Source organism: Rhinoraja longicauda, chromosome 10 (genome assembly GCF_053455715.1).
Source record: "Rhinoraja longicauda isolate Sanriku21f chromosome 10, sRhiLon1.1, whole genome shotgun sequence".
NCBI classification, from domain to species: domain Eukaryota; kingdom Metazoa; phylum Chordata; class Chondrichthyes; order Rajiformes; family Arhynchobatidae; genus Rhinoraja; species Rhinoraja longicauda.
This window is the reverse complement of record NC_135962.1, coordinates 29,606,041-29,621,733: the sequence shown is the minus strand read 5'-3', so window position 1 is coordinate 29,621,733 and position 15,693 is coordinate 29,606,041. Positions and strand designations below refer to the sequence as shown.

Sequence of the window (15,693 nt, the reverse complement as noted above, 5' to 3'; positions counted from 1 at the left end):
AGTCTGTAGTCTCTTTTGCTCTGGTTTATTTTCATCTACATGTGTAGACCGTAATGTTGTATCCTTATTGTTTTGATGTGTTTATGCTTTATTCTTAATTGTCAACTGTATGTTTGTGTTGTCATTTGTGAGAAGGCACATTCCTTGTATATGCACATACTTGGCCAATAAACATTCATTCATTCATTTATGTTGTTGCAAATAATGTGTGCATTCTGATGGGGTTTTAAACTATGATATTTTAGAGTCGTTACTTACTTTGCTTCCAATTCTGCTGACCCCTGTACAAATCACGTTTTCACCCCTTTATTATCCTGTGCCACGACTTGATCATTTCTTCTTGGTTTATTAAACTGCCTGTTAATTGAACTGTGATGAATTTAAAACATATCTACTGCTTTCTTCCTTATCATATCTACCAATTACTTCCTCAAAAAAAACTTCAGGGGTTTATTAACCATAAATCTACATTAGCATTGTCTAATCAATTAAGTAGCAATCAAAACAGTAATATTTGTAGGATTTAGCAGAAATACACCATTAAGGACAACCATAGTAAATATACATGTATGCATGTTCAAAATCAATACCATTCAATGTTATATGAGATAGACACAAAGCTGGAGTAACTCGGCAGGTCAGACAACATCTCTGGAGAAAAGGAATAGGTGGCGTTTCAGGTCGAGGCCCATCTTATAATGTTATATGAGTGGCAGGTTATATTTGTTAAAATGAAACATTTATTCTTTGTCATCCATGTGCCTATCATTAGTAATCACGATTATTGCATATATGTATGTCCTTTATATGCATCACAAAGTGGTTGTATTTTAAGGTTGTACACATACAGAATAAATGTGTAATCTGGAAATCAGGTGCGGCTACATTTAATATTTCAGCATGCATTGTACTAAATTCCGACTTCTGAACATACTGACACGCGATTGACGTTATTTTTTATAATAAGAGATTTTAGCAAGTTGGTTTTGACACAAAAAAATGCAAATACAGCCATACGACGGTTTGCAGCATACACGATTATTAAAAAGCTGTGATTGTGCATTTATGAGCAGATCAGTTTGCAAATGTTTTTTTCCAAAGGATTTGACGATCGCTGTTAACCTAGATCCTAGGTGCATGAATCTTGCAAGGATTTTTTTCAACGAAATCGCAAGCAATAGAAACGAGGAACTGCAGATGCTGGTTTACAACCAGGTTAGTTTGTGCGTTTATCATTAACCATTAACCAAGCGCAGACACTCGGCTTTGTGTGGCTGCGCTCGGGGTAGAGACCGCGCACAATCAGCAGGTGCCCTGTGGTCAGGGACTGGGCAGACCATGTGGGGAACGCGACGGGGGCGTGCCACTGCTGTTTCCTATCGGCGGCGGCTCATCCTTTCCACTGCAACCCCCTGTGAATGATCCCGTCCAGCCCGCCCTCCGCCCCCTCCCTGCAGCTGAAGTAACGGTCCATCGTTCGCCGCCGCTTCCATCCCGTGCGTGGCTGCTCACTGTCGCCGCTCACTCGCTATGGTAAGGAAGCCCCAGTCCGGCCCGGTGCCCTCCACACCCACCCAGCCCGGGTGGCCGCCTTCGCATTTCCACCGTGCGTTCGCCGGGGGGGGAGGGGGAGGATATCGTGCGGCGGGGTCGCCTTAATGGACCTTCTGGAAGTTGCCGACAAGTGCAACCACAGTTCTCAGCGGCCATTTTAACCTAATTTTAGTCGCCGCAGCGATATGGGAGAGGGGGCAGCCGGCACGAAACCTGCAGCCACCCCGCTCGCACATTCATTAACATCACAATTTCAATCCCTATTGTACCATCTGAAAACCTTGTTTTATGGAAGGTGGGTCAGGCGGCGGTCGCGGGTGGGAGAACCGGCCAGGGGGTGCGAGGACGAGGGACGGACATGGCCGTGGGGGGAGGGGATATGTTTGGGGAGTCGGGCAGGATTTGTGGGTGGTGGGGGACATGGTGGGATGGAGGAGCCATGACTGAGCAGAAATGCCGGCGCCTTGGTTCGGACAGATTCAAGCCGCACGGAATGGCGGCACGGTAGCGCAGCGGTAGAGTTGCTGCTTTACAGCGAATGCAGCGCCGTCGACTCAGGTTCGATCCTGACTACGGGTGCTGCACTGTAAGGAGTTTGTACGTTCTCCCCGTGACCTGCGTGGGTTTTCTCCGAGTTCTTCGGTTTCCTCCCACACTCCAAAGACGTACAGGTATGTAGGTTAATTGGCTGGGTAAATGTAAAAATTGTCCCTAGTGGGTGTAGGATAGTGTTAATGTACGGGGATCGCTGGGCGGCACGGACTTGGAGGGCCGAAAAGGCCTGTTTCCGGCTGTATATATATGATATGATATGATATGGTAGCGGCGGCGGAGTCCGATGTGAGACCGGACTATGGTACCGGTTCACGGGCTCTTTCCAGCAGTGGCTGCCGGTGAAATGACGCAGCTGTGAAAGTCGGGGCGAGGCCGGACCCCTGCGACCCCCACTCCCCCTATCTCCCTCCATCTCCCCGGCGGTGCATGGAGTCCCAGTAAAATGCTGCCGAGTGTGAAGGTGGTGGCGAGCGGAGCCCGGGGGGGGGGGTGTCGGACCCCAGTCTCTCCGGCGAAATGACGACGTAGCACCTTCAGTTTTAATCCCCAGTTCCAGAAACTGGAGGAACGTTTCCTATTTTAGTTTTCTTTTGGTAATCTGAAATCGTTTATTTTTCTAATTGTATAACAAAACATAAATCCGTTGGGGTGGGTGGAATTGATGCCGTGAAAGGTGCAAAGGCCGGGTTGGGCGAGGCGGGATTGTGCACAATGACCCGAGTCGCTCGATATAAAATACACACAGTCATTGTTTAAATCAGTGCGTCGCCCAGCCATCCCGGCTTTTTGTTTCAAGGGTTGAACCGTGATAATCTGTATGAAGGGTATAAGGCATTTGAAAAATAAAAGTGGGTGAATCCGAGATTTGGTTCTTTTGTTATAACATTCAGCTCAGATGCTCCCCCCAACTGTCGCATACCACAATTTGCTGTAATTTGTGTCAGAATCCACTGCATCATTGGAACTGATGCTGCTTGTGGCATCGATGCTTTAACGCGCAGAAACAGTGAAGAGATGTTCTCTATCCAGTTCACGTCAATATTAATTGTTAAAAGCAAATGTGTTTTTGTGAAATTCCTTTCTAAATTATTTTTAAAGAATATAAGCACAGGATTATTCATTTATATGCTAATTTTGCAATAGCTACAAAATATGTGGTACTTATTTTGTTTTTAACTTTTCTATTGTAATAAAGGCCTCTGGAGTAACAGTGCACGATGAAGTTATTAAAGTCTTCAATGACATGAAAGTGAGGAAATACTCATCACCAGAAGAAGTCAAAAAAAGAAAGAAAGCAGTGCTATTCTGTCTTAGTGATGATAAAAAGCAGATCATTGTAGAGGATGCCAGAGAAATTTTGGTGGGCGAAATTGGAGAATCTGTGCAGGACCCCTACACGTCCTTTGTTAAGTTACTACCTTTGACCGACTGCCGTTATGCTTTGTATGATGCTACATACGAGACAAAAGAATCCAAGAAAGAAGATTTGGTATTTATATTCTGGTATGTGTTAAAGATGAGTTCTGTAGATTGTTAAAGCCTGTCTATGTTGCTGAACATGAATATCAAAATGATTTCTTCTATCAGTTATTAAAACAATATTGGTACATTGGGCATTAACTTTCATGCTTTATCCATTTAGGGCTCCAGATAAGGCATCCCTGAAAAGCAAGATGATATACGCTAGCTCAAAGGATGCTATTAAAAAGAAATTTACAGGTTATACATTTTATTGACTTAAAAGGCCTTTAAATTTACGTGGTTTAACAACAGATTTACCACATTTGTTTTTATTTTTCAGGTATTAAACATGAATGGCAAGTTAATGGAATAGAAGAAATTCAGGACCGTATTACGCTCGCAGAAAAACTGGGAGGCAATGTGGTGGTTTCACTTGAAGGAATATCCTTACAAAATGACAATTGAGTGCCATCTTGACCCATGGAGCTTCCACTTCTGCAGCTCTATTATAATTTGATCAGAGTTGGAATAGTTTAGAGTTTTTTTTCCACCTAAAGGAGATCTCATTAATTTATAGCAGCCAATCTGCGGCTGCACTTAGACTGTATGATCCCTGTAGTTTTATGTAGAATCTCAAGGAATGCTTTCACATCATTCATTCTAGCCAAAATAATTGTCGTTGCATGCATTCCTTGTTCCTTGTACCATGAATGAGAACGTTTTTGTGAGTAGTTTAGAACACTAATTATAAACTTTTGAAAACCTCGAGTATTGTCCACTGGTCAGGTGGTAGCCATCAATTCACCACTGTTATTGTTAAAATTGCACTTGATCATAGTTCCATGAGGCTCTTGTGCATTCATAACCCACTCCTGCCTTGATATCATTTTGTCATGGCAGCATGTGTTCTACACTTTGCATCAAAAGCACTTTTTGTAACGTTTTTGTTTTTAAAAAAAGGAATGCCAACCAAGTTTCTGTAGTTGCATCATCAGTGAATTGTAGCTCTTGTATTTTCATTCCCGTTGTGCAGACCTTAAGGAAAGAGTTGTTTATGTTGCCTTTTGTTTCCAGTGGAATGTACGCTACTGAAAAAGAATGCGAGTCAATGTTTACCATGTTAATCTTTTTAAACATTGAAACAGACGTGCAAAATTAGTCATGATGGCAGTTACTGTATACTGGAGCCTTAAATGGAACACTGTTTTTGAGATCAGAAATTTGGCCACGCTTACAATAAAGTTTGTGGTTTATGGCCGATTGCTGCATTGTTTTTATTTTCAGTGATAAAAAGTGCCAATGGGAAATTGCAACCTCATTCTATTTGATCCTCCTTTATAAATATCCATGATGTTTTCAGTCTGATTTAGTGCTTTGCTAATTCCATAATTTTCAAAACTAGAAATAATTTTCCAATTGTATTAAATTGGTATTTTCAAAATAGCATATTGAAGTTCTATATGATATTGATTGCTTTCTGGCAAGCTTTAAATTCCTTAACTAATCAGCTAGTTAGTAGCAAAAACTGATTCCAGAGAACTGCATTTAAGATGTTAGCATTTCAATAAAATATTGTCTGGTTGAAATCAATATAAAATGAATTATTTCCTTAAATGTATTGAGTATCAAGACCAGATGAACATGGTCATTTTAAGTTCCTGGAAATTCTTGTACAAATTTCAAGACTTTTACACTTTTTAATCCAATTTCGAACATTTAAATGGAATGGGAAAATACTAAAAACATTCTGCAATTCTAAGAGGACATGCAAAAACTGCTTAATTTAAAAAAATAAAACTGGAATATGCCGAATCCCTTTTATGCGTTAACTTTGAGAAGACTTCTGGTTACACTTGGATGTCGGCTATTAGTTACTGGAGTTGGCTCATTGCCAACAGTTGCTCTGCTAGAGAATTTGATCTGCATACTGTGAGCAATCCTTTGCCAGTCAGGGCTATTTATGGGAAACGCATGCTTTTGTGTCTTGTCATCCTTGTCCACAAATGGCAAAACTGGACATAGTTCCAGTACTGGATAAAAGTGAACTCCTGCCAGTCAGCCAATCATAGCTACCAAATATTACATGTTCAAAGAATGCATTTCGCAAATAATAGAAAAAAAACAATGGTAAACGTCTGAAGAAGTTGTATGATCTTCATGTAACTTCGCCCAGAACATTTTACTGTTAAATCCTATTTTCTTAAGTAAACAGATTTCTTTGGAACAGCATGCAATTTGTACACTGGAAGCTATTTTTAATTATGCAAATTTGTTGAAAGATTATCTTTGACAATTTTAACTTTACTGCAATATAGTGGCAGAAGATGCTGGGAAACATTCAGTCAAAATGGTGTAAAGGTGACCTGCATATGGTCAACATGTAGTATAAATAATTTGGTATTTTATCTCAATCCACACTGATAAAGCAGCTGGTAGACACAAAATGCTGGAGTAACTCAGCGGGACAGGCAGCATCTCTGGAGAGAAGGAATGGGTGACGTTTTGGGTCGAGACCCTTCTTCAGACTGATATCCAGGATGGTTGAGTCCAAGTGCTGTCCCAAATGGTTGCCATTGGTTGTTTCAAAATCTTTGTTTTAATTAGATATTTATAAGTGCAGTAATATCTTAAATTATTCATCGTAGTTTTATTTGAAGATTAAATCAAAGTAGTTTTTAAAATAGGCCAAACAGCACTTTGAGTCTGTTCCACATATTAGATCATAGTTGATCTGTATCTTAACTCCATTCATGGACTTTGTTTCATAACTGTTAATATGTAGTGCCCTGAACAAAAATTTCAATTTTCAATTGCACTGTTATTTGAAAGTGCCTCTCCTGGATGTGAAGTGCTTTTTGAAATTATCTCTGAGTAGCCTAACTTGATTTGTAAGGTTTATGGTCCTATTCTGCAACAACAACTCCCCTTTCCTATCTTTGCCAATTCTTTTAATCATTGGTATTAAAATTTCCTTTTGTTTGAAATGTTTCAATGTTAAACTTTATGGCCAGCAATTTGGTCGAAACTCAAACTCACCATCAGCCTAAGATCTGCACTGTTGCCCAAGAGTTGGAGGCAAAGCAGCAATAAATACAAATTTACTGCTAAATGTATTTTACAGCAAATAGTCTCAACACTAATCTGCAGCAAACAGCTTTCTAGAGGGAAATAGCAGCTTTTGCAAATTTTAGTCTCCAGCTAAATACAAAGGGGTATAGATGCATTGTGCAATATGAGAATGATTTTGATCTCCACGTGGCCAAAGTTGTGAAGAATTATTTTGCAAGACTTTTACACTAAATTCAGACACTTTATTAGGAAATGAAGATGCACACTGTCGCTTAAAACATTTATTGACCCTATAATTGTAATATTTGTAAAATCAAGGTAATGAGAGCAGTGATACTGAGTCATTTGCTTTAAGTTACGAGATAAAATGGTAGTTTTCTTCAACTTTAATGTATTTATCTGAAATGTACTTGATTTGGAATATTAAGCCAAACCATAAGAATTGCTCTTGAGTACAAAGTTGTGGGTATCTGGTTAGATTTTAACGTCTTTTGACAAGAAAATTACTGAAGATATTTCGGAACTAACTAGCTTAATGAATCGAAACGATGTTTTGGGGAGGAAGAAATGGAGTAATTTTTTTGGTAAGTGTAATCCTGTGGAAACTAAGGTGAGGCAAAATGGAATAGATTTTAAAGTACTGTTGATGAATTTTGAAATAATTTTTTGGAAGGGTAGTTAACTTATACTTTACAAGTAGTCAAGCCTCAGTATATTTAGTATTTGGTGGGTGCATTTCTACTTCAGAACTGATTATTAAAAGGACAGCGATCAGTTTTATTTCCACGTATTAATAAAATAAACTTTTTTTTTAAATTGACCAACCCAAGAATTAATATTTTTATTATTAAAATAATTAATTTTGTCAATTGCCTGATTAATATGTTGGTATTCCGTTTATTGAAAGGTAGTGATACAAAGATGGAGTTGATTATTCATTTATAATCATGCCATTCGGATTTAAAATAATTTAAATGGTGTTCCTGGATAATGCCACCTCCATTTAGCAGCTTTTTAGAGCAGTTGCTGTTTAGTATTCTGTAGTCTGAGGATTTCAAATAACAAATACTGTAAGTAGAATTCTTGCAAGGAGAAGATTTTGAATTTTCTTCAAGAAAATATTGTATTAGAAAACTGAAGTCAGAAATTTGATGCAATTTAGTTCTCTGGGCACATCCACAAATGAATGGAATGGAATATTTTATTGTCACATGTGACTGGGCACAGTGAAATTCTTTGTATACCCAATGTATACAAATAGCGGCCACCTATGGCGCTGACAAAAGTAGTTTGGGGAAAAAGCAGTGTTGGGACTGAACACCATCTCAGCTGGTGTACACATCGTAAGAATGAGTCTCTAAATTAACTTTTGTCACTCCAGTCACAATCACCAATAATAATTTCTGTATTCCTGATATTGTAGAATCACACAGCATGGAAACGGGCACTTCAGTCCAACCTGTCCATGCGCATCAACATGCCCCACCTAAGCTAGTCCTATTTGCCCCTTCCTGTACCATATGCTGCTAAACCTATCCTTCCATGAACTTGTCAGAAGAAGGGTCCTGACATGAAATGTCACCTATCCATGTCTTCCAGTGATGCTGCCTAGCCCACTGAGTTACTCCAGCACTCTACTTTTTTTTGTAAATCAGCATCTGCGATTCCTTTTGTTTACGTATAACTGCCCAAAAGTCTTTTAAATGGTGTTATTGAACCTGCTTCAACTTCTTCAGGCAGCTTGTCCCACCACCCTCTGTTTAAAAAAAGTTGATAAGAAGTCAAATTCTTATCAAATCTTTCCCCCCTCACAGTAAACCTCTGCCCTCCGGTTCTTAATTCTCTGTGCTGGGAAAAGACTGCATTCAGCCTATCAATTCCCCTTTAACTTTATACACCTCTACAAAATAACCCCTTAGCCTCCAAGGAATAGCTTTCTAGCTTGCCCAACCTCTCCCTCAGGCCCTTGAATTCTGACAACATCCTTATACACTTTTTCCAACTTAATTGCATCTTTCCTACAGCAAGCTGCCCAAAACTGAACACAATATTCCCGAGTGTGACCTCACCAATGACGTACAACTAACATAGATGGGGATAGATACAAAAAGCCGGAATAACTCAGCGGGTCGGACAGCATCTCGAGAAAAGGAATGGGTGACATTTCGGGTCAAGACCCTTCTTCATAGATGGGGAACAGCTATTAGGATTGGCATATTTTGATTGTGGAGATTACCATTTTCATTTTTAATTGTCTCTGTAATTTTACTTATTTCCTTAGAGGAGCATTTTGGCGTTGAAATTTATGGCCATTCAGCAATTTGTACTGCAAAATCTACTTTGCACATTCAGATTTGATAAAAAGAATGGTGGTAATTAAACTATTATAGTCTTGTTTATTGGAAATTGATTTTGGTTATTGTTTGCTCTCAATCTGGGTGTAATAAAACAGGATTATTGTCATTTAAAATTAAAACAACACAAGTGATATTCCAATTCTGTAGTAATTTCTTGACTGGGAATTAATCCAGACTATTTCAGTTAGCATACAGTCATTTATCACATTAATGATTTTAAAAATCAGACTACCAATATGAATTTCTGCTGACCAGGCAATGGAATTTGTAAATAGTCCCCAAGGACAGAAAGTGATGGAGTAACTCAGTGAGTCGGGCAGCATCTCCAGAGAACATGGATATGTGATGTTTTGGGTTGGGACCCTTCTTCAGATACTTCATAATCCTTGTATTACTGTCTGAGGTGGCAAGTATTAAACATGAGAAAACAATTTAATGAGCTTTAAGTGTAAGCCACTTGCACTGTTCTATTCATTAGGTGCATCTCAATACCATTTTGTCATATGCTCCATTACCTTTTCTTAAGAAATCTTAAATTCCAGTTATTTGGGAATTTTTAGTCTGGAGGGAAATATGTTCAAATTTCTTATACTTGTGCAAAATAAACCAGGTTCCATTTTGGCTGATCTGTAATCTATTTTTAAGATTATACGCCAATGCTATTAATTATTCCACGTGATAGGTTATGTAAGGAATGTTATGAGCAAAGGGCAGCAACTATTTCATTCAAATGCATGTATGGGAGTCAAGTTGTTCAGAGAGGCAAATTTATCTATTTTACCTGCCTCCACCACCACTCCTGGCAATGCATTCTAGCCCCCCCCCCCATATATGAAAACTTGCCCTGCCCACCTTTATACTTTGCCCCTCTCACTTTAAAACTGCTCTATTATTTGTTGTTTCCATTGAGGGAAAAAGGTTCTAAATGTGTATCCTTTAGTTTATCTATTAATTCCAGTGGGGGGGGGGGGGGGGGGGGGTTAACATTTGAGGGGGAAAAAATTAATGTCAAACCTGTTTTGCATTCACGGACATTCAACTTAATTTACAAATGCTTTGCCCACCCACTCAAAGCAAATGCGCTGGTAAGGCCACATTTGGAATATTGTGAGCAATTTTGAGCACTATATCTGAGGAAGGATGTGCTGGCTCTGGAGAGGGCCCAGGGGAGGTTTACAAGAATGATCCCAGGAATTAATAGGTTAACCTATGATGAGCATTTGTCGTCACGGCCTGTGCTCGTTGAAGTTTAGAAGAATGAGGGGTGACTTAATTGAAACATACAGAACAGTGAAAGGCTTGGATAGAGTGGATGTGAAGAGGATGTTTCCACTAGTGGCAGAGTTTAGGACTAGTGGTCATAACATTAGAATTAAAGGTCATTCTGTTAGGAAGATGAGGTGACATTTATTTAGTCAGAGTAGTGAATCTGTGGAATTCTTTGTCACAGAAGGCTGTAGAAGCCTGGTCAGTGGATATTTTTATGGCAGAGATAGATTCTTGATTAGTACAAGTGTCAGAGGTTATGGGGAGAAGGCAGGAGAATGCAGTTAGGAGGGAGAGATAGATCAGCCATGATTGAATGGCGGAGGAAACTTGATGGGCCTAATAGCCTAATTCTACTATCACTTCTGACCATATTAAGCAGACAACTAATAAAATTGATGGTGTCCTGGTGCCATCAACAACACCACAGTCACATCTGTGGAGTCATTTAAGTTCCTTGGAACCATCGTCTCCAGTGACCTTAAATGGGGGGCCACCATCGACTCCACAGTCAAAAAGGCCCAACAGAGGATGTACTTCCTGCGGCAACTGAGGAAACACAATCTGCCACAGGCAATGATGGTCCATTTCTATACTGCTATCATTGAGTCCGTCCTCACCTTCTCCATCATGGTCTGGTTTGGCTCAGCCACCAAGCACGACATCCGGAGGCTGCAAAGGATTGTTCGATCAGCTGAGAAGGTTGTTGGCTGCAACCTTCCCCCCATTGACGAACTGTACACTGCAAGGGCCAGGAAGCGAGCAGGCAAGATCATCTCTGATCCCTCTCACCCTGGCCACAAAATCTTTGAAGCACTTCCCTCTGGAGGGCGACTCCGGACTGTCAAAGCAGCCACAGCCAGAAATAAAAACAGCTTTTTTTTCCACGAATAGTAGTTCTACTCAATAACCAAAGTCTAGTCTCTTTTTTGCTCTGGTTTATTGTCACCCACATGTTTAGACCGTAGTGTTATATCCTTATTGTTTTGATGTGGTTATGCTTTATTCTTAATTGTTAACTGTATGTTTGTATTGTGAACGGAGCACCAAGGCGCATTCCTTGTATATGCACATACTTGGCCAATAAACTTATTCATTCATTCATTCATTCAATTTTAAATTTAATGAGATATTGTTTTTCATAGAATGAGATGTATCTATTCTGCTATTTTCTCAGCTTTTTTTGAGAGAGGCTAAATGTATTAAGGCGAGAGAGATTAGTCCTGCAATTATTTTACTGTTTAAAGTACCATGAGATGAAAGTTGGCTGAATGGCTTAGTGTATTCTGCACTCGAGCTGGGAACTTGCTTTCAGTTTTGATCACAAATTGGAAATGCATATTTATGACTTTACTTGCACAGCAAATGAAGTCAGGTGGAAGTGATGTGGCTTACACACGCTTTAAAACAATGCCGAGGAGCCACTTGATAATTTCAGTACCCAGGCAATACTAATTTCACGTCAGTGCTGGTAATTTGGATTTCTGATACAAGTTACACCATAGTTAAGAAGACTTGAAGAAATCTTGTATTTAGTAATAGGAAGATGACCTTGTTCTACATTCCACTTGAATTATTTAATGAAATCAATTATCTAGGTTTGTTGATAAGTAATTGGTGAGAGAGTTGGTTGGAAAAAGCTTCATAGTTTGCTTTATCAGAAGTCAGGGAGATATCAGAAAATGCTGTGATATGCAGAAATTTGACTGGAGCCATCAGCCACAGTGATCTTTTGTTTGGTGCAGGCCCAACAACAGTCATAACAGACCAAACAACCTCACCAGAGACACTCAAAGTCATCGTAGGCTTGAGCTCCTTCCAAAATTGAGCTGAGGACCAAAGCAACATTGTATTAGTGATGCCATTGACAAACTGTGGATTAAGAGAGTCAAATTCATTCCCTCGCTTTGAAGAGAGTAGGTAGCACATGTAAAGATGCTTCTCAGTAGTGCAGATAGCTATCAACTGTGACCAAGATGTCTAGTGGGTGCTATTTGAAAACCCAAAATACAAAGCATACATCCATGGCTATCAAATCTTAAAACAGCATGATTTTTTTTATCTTTAGACATTGCACTGATGTTTTTATCTTGAAACATTGCACTGATCACACCGATGTTTAGCTCCTTAGGGACAAAGGATTTCCTTTCACGACCTGGTTATTGGCACCACTGCATCATCCTCATGCTGGAGCCAAGTACTTATATAATGAGTCAAGCTGCAACACAATATGTTATAAAGCAGACATCCAACCTGAAACAGAACTTCCGCTGCTTGGACTAATTGGAAGGTGTCATCCAAAAGTGGTCATGCAGGTCACGTGGTGGGCTGCATACTGCACAACTTGGAATAACTGCTTCGCTGAATACCTGCGCTCAGTTTGCCTAGGTCGACTCCTTTTCCCATTCCCATACCTTTCTGAACTGGGCCTCCATGCCAGAGTGAGACAACACGCAAACTGAAGGAACAGCATCTAATATTCCGCTTGGGTAGCTTACAACCTAATGGTATGAACATTTAATTCTCCAATTTTAGGTAACTAAATCCCACCTTCCCCCTACTTCCCCCATTCTTTCCCTCCACATTTCACAGGGGCAACATTGGCAGCTGTTTTCTGATGAGCTAGTCAGCTGATCCCCAAAATGACAATTATAAATTCTATTTTTTTCTCCCTCTTTTGCCAATCATTACCACACCACACATGCACCTACATTCCACACCATATTTATACTCATTCTTACAAAAAACATCCATCAACTATCCTTTTATTCTTAGACATTCACTCAGGATCGAGAATGATTTGTTTCCATTATGGTTTTGTGGGGTCTGAGGAAAGTTACAGATGAGTTCATTGTTGGAAATGCAGACTCTTAATAGATGGGGCAGGAGTTTATTAATAGAACCGCTTTCTTCAATCGATCTAAGCTGAGCTGGTGCATCAAAGACAGTAGTGAATTTCATGTGTAGGAAAGAAATGCAGATGCTAGCTTAAATCAAAGATAGACACAAAATGCTGGAGTAACTGCGGGACAGGCAGCATCTCTGGAGAGAAGGAATGGGTGACATTTTGGGTCGAGACCCTTCTTCAGACTCATAAAGGGTCTCGACCCGGAACGTCACCCATTCCATCTTGTGGCTAAAGGGATCAGGGGGTATGGAGAGAAGGCAGGTACGGGATTGAGTTGGATGATCAGCCATGATCATATTGAATGGCGGTGCAGGCTCGAAGGGCCGAATGGCCTACTCCTGCACCTATTTTCTATGTTTCTATCTACACTTCCATCCCCCACAAGGTCAGTCTACACTTCCATCCCCCACAAGGATGGTCTCGAAGCCCTCCGTTTCTTCCTCGACCATAGAACCAGCCAATCCCCATCTACCAACACTCTCCTCCGCCTAGCAGAGCTGGTTCTTACCCTCAACAACTTCTCCTTTGACTCCTCCCACTTCCTCCAAACCAGAGGCGTAGCTATGGGCACTCGCACGGGCCATAGCTACACCTGCCTCTTTGTCGGGTACATCGAACAATCCCTGTTCCGGGCGTACACCGGCCCCATCCCCGAACTCTACCTTCGCTACATCGACGACTGCATTGGTGCTACCTCTTGTACCCATGCAGAACTCACTGACTTCATACATTTCACTTCCAATTTCCATCCTGCCCTTAAATATACCTGGACTATCTCCGACATCTCCCTCCCGTTTCTGGACCTCACCATCTCCATCACAGGAGACAGACTAGTGATGGACATTTACTATAAACCCACTGACTCGCACAGCTATCTGGACTACACTTCTTCCCACCCGGTCCCCTGCAAGAAGTCTATCCCCTACACCCAATTCCTCCGTCTACGCCGCATCTGAGCCCAGGATGAGGTGTTTCATACTAGGGCGTCAGAGATGTCTCATTCTTCAGGAAACGGGACTTCCCCTCTTCCATTATAGATGAGGCTCTCACTAGGGTCTCTTCTACATCCCGCAGCTCTGCTCTTGCTCCCCCTCCTCGCAACAAGGACAGAATCCCCCTCGTTCTCACCTTCCACCCCACCAGCCAGCGGATCAAACAAATCATCCGCCAACATTTCCGTCACCTACAACGGGACCCCACCACTGGCCATATCTTCCCATCCCCTCCCCTCTGCATTCCGCAGAGACCGTTCCCTCCATAACTCCCTGGTCCACTCGTCCCTTCCTACCCAAACCACCCCATCCCCGGGCACTTTACCCTGCAACCGCACGAGATGCAACACCTGTCCCTTTACCTCCCACCTCAACTCCATCCAAGGACCCAAACAGTCTTTCCAAGTGAGACAAAGGTTCACCTGCACCTCCTCCAACCTCATCTATTGCATCCGCTGCTCTAGATGTCAACTTATTTACATCGGCGAAACCAAGCGCAGGCTCAGCGATCGCTTCGCTCAACAGCTGCGCTCGGTCCGCATTGACCAAACTGATCTCCCGGTGGCCGAGCGCTTCAACTCCCCCTCTCATTCCAGGTCTGACCTTTCTGTCATGGGCCTCCTCCAGTGCCGTAGTGAGGCCCACCGGAAATTGGAGGAACAGCACCTCATATTTCGCCTGGGCAGCTTGCAGCCCAGTGGTATGAACATCAACTTCTCCAGCTTTAGATAGTTCCTCTGTCCCTCTCTTCCCCTCCTCCTTCCCAGATCTTCCTCTATCTTCCTGTCTCCACCTATATCCTTCCTTTGTCCCGCCCCCCTGACATCAGTCTGAAGATGGGTCTCGACCCGAAACGTCACCCATTCCTTCTCTCCTGAGATGCTGCCTGACCTGCTGAGTTACTCCAGCATTTTGTGAATAAATACCTTCGATTTGTACCAGCATCTGCAGTTATTTTCTTATACTGCCTGTCCTGCTGAGTCACTCCAGCATTTGTGTCTACCTTCATAGTGAATTTCATCATTGATATCTGCCTTTGCTAAGTGCTGGTCGCCATAGTTTCACCTTAATCCTTAGAGCAGAGTATTCTCAACTGTTAACATAGTCATGTAATCTAAACAGTGTTACTGAAACCTGGCACTACCCTCATGCTCAGCTATATAATTTTGCCCGATTCATTTTTTCTTGTGCAATATCATTTTTCTAGGCCACGCTCATGTGATTCGATGATTGTGTTACGTTCTGGATTAATATACTGTAATGAGCGTTTCAACATGGGATGTTTACTTCAAACAGAAGAAATCTTAATATTCTTCTGATGACTAGCTAGGCATTGCAATTGCAAAATGTATAATCCAATATCGATAGTTCAGAAAAAATCTTGTGCATAATTATTTGTATTTATCCCAAAGGGTTTAATAAAACTGTTTAGAAACCATATCACTAAATGCTGGAGGGAAATCATTCCACTGGTGATATTTTGTGAAACATATGATGGTAAAACCATTGATATTCTGATTTGCATTTGTTT

At 41.1% G+C, this 15,693-nt stretch overlaps 1 protein-coding gene across 2 annotated transcripts; it reads left to right on the top strand.

The window, feature by feature from the left end:
• Window positions 1-1,387: 1,387 nt before the first annotated feature.
• On the top strand, window positions 1,388-4,825 carry cfl2 (cofilin 2 (muscle)). Of its 2 annotated transcripts, none has more exons than XM_078406540.1 (4): window positions 1,388-1,533; window positions 3,305-3,612; window positions 3,752-3,828; window positions 3,911-4,825. In XM_078406540.1, the coding sequence occupies exons 1-4, from the start codon at window positions 1,531-1,533 to the stop codon at window positions 4,033-4,035; spliced, it is 513 nt and encodes a 170-aa protein (XP_078262666.1). In that variant the 5' UTR covers window positions 1,388-1,530; the 3' UTR covers window positions 4,036-4,825. The 2 variants fall into 2 exon arrangements, with proteins under 2 accessions (XP_078262666.1, XP_078262667.1); XM_078406541.1 differs by lacking the exon at window positions 1,388-1,533 and adding an exon at window positions 1,697-1,849.
• Window positions 4,826-15,693: the final 10,868 nt, after the last annotated feature.

What these genes read in the sequence shown, in the direction of transcription:
- cfl2 (XM_078406540.1), top strand. An exon ending in GATTTGGTATTTATATTCTG is followed by an intron (nt 3,613 to 3,751) that starts GTATGTGTTAAA and finishes TTATCCATTTAG; the next exon opens with GGCTCCAGATAAGGCATCCC. An exon ending in TATTAAAAAGAAATTTACAG is followed by an intron (nt 3,829 to 3,910) that starts GTTATACATTTT and finishes TTTATTTTTCAG; the next exon opens with GTATTAAACATGAATGGCAA.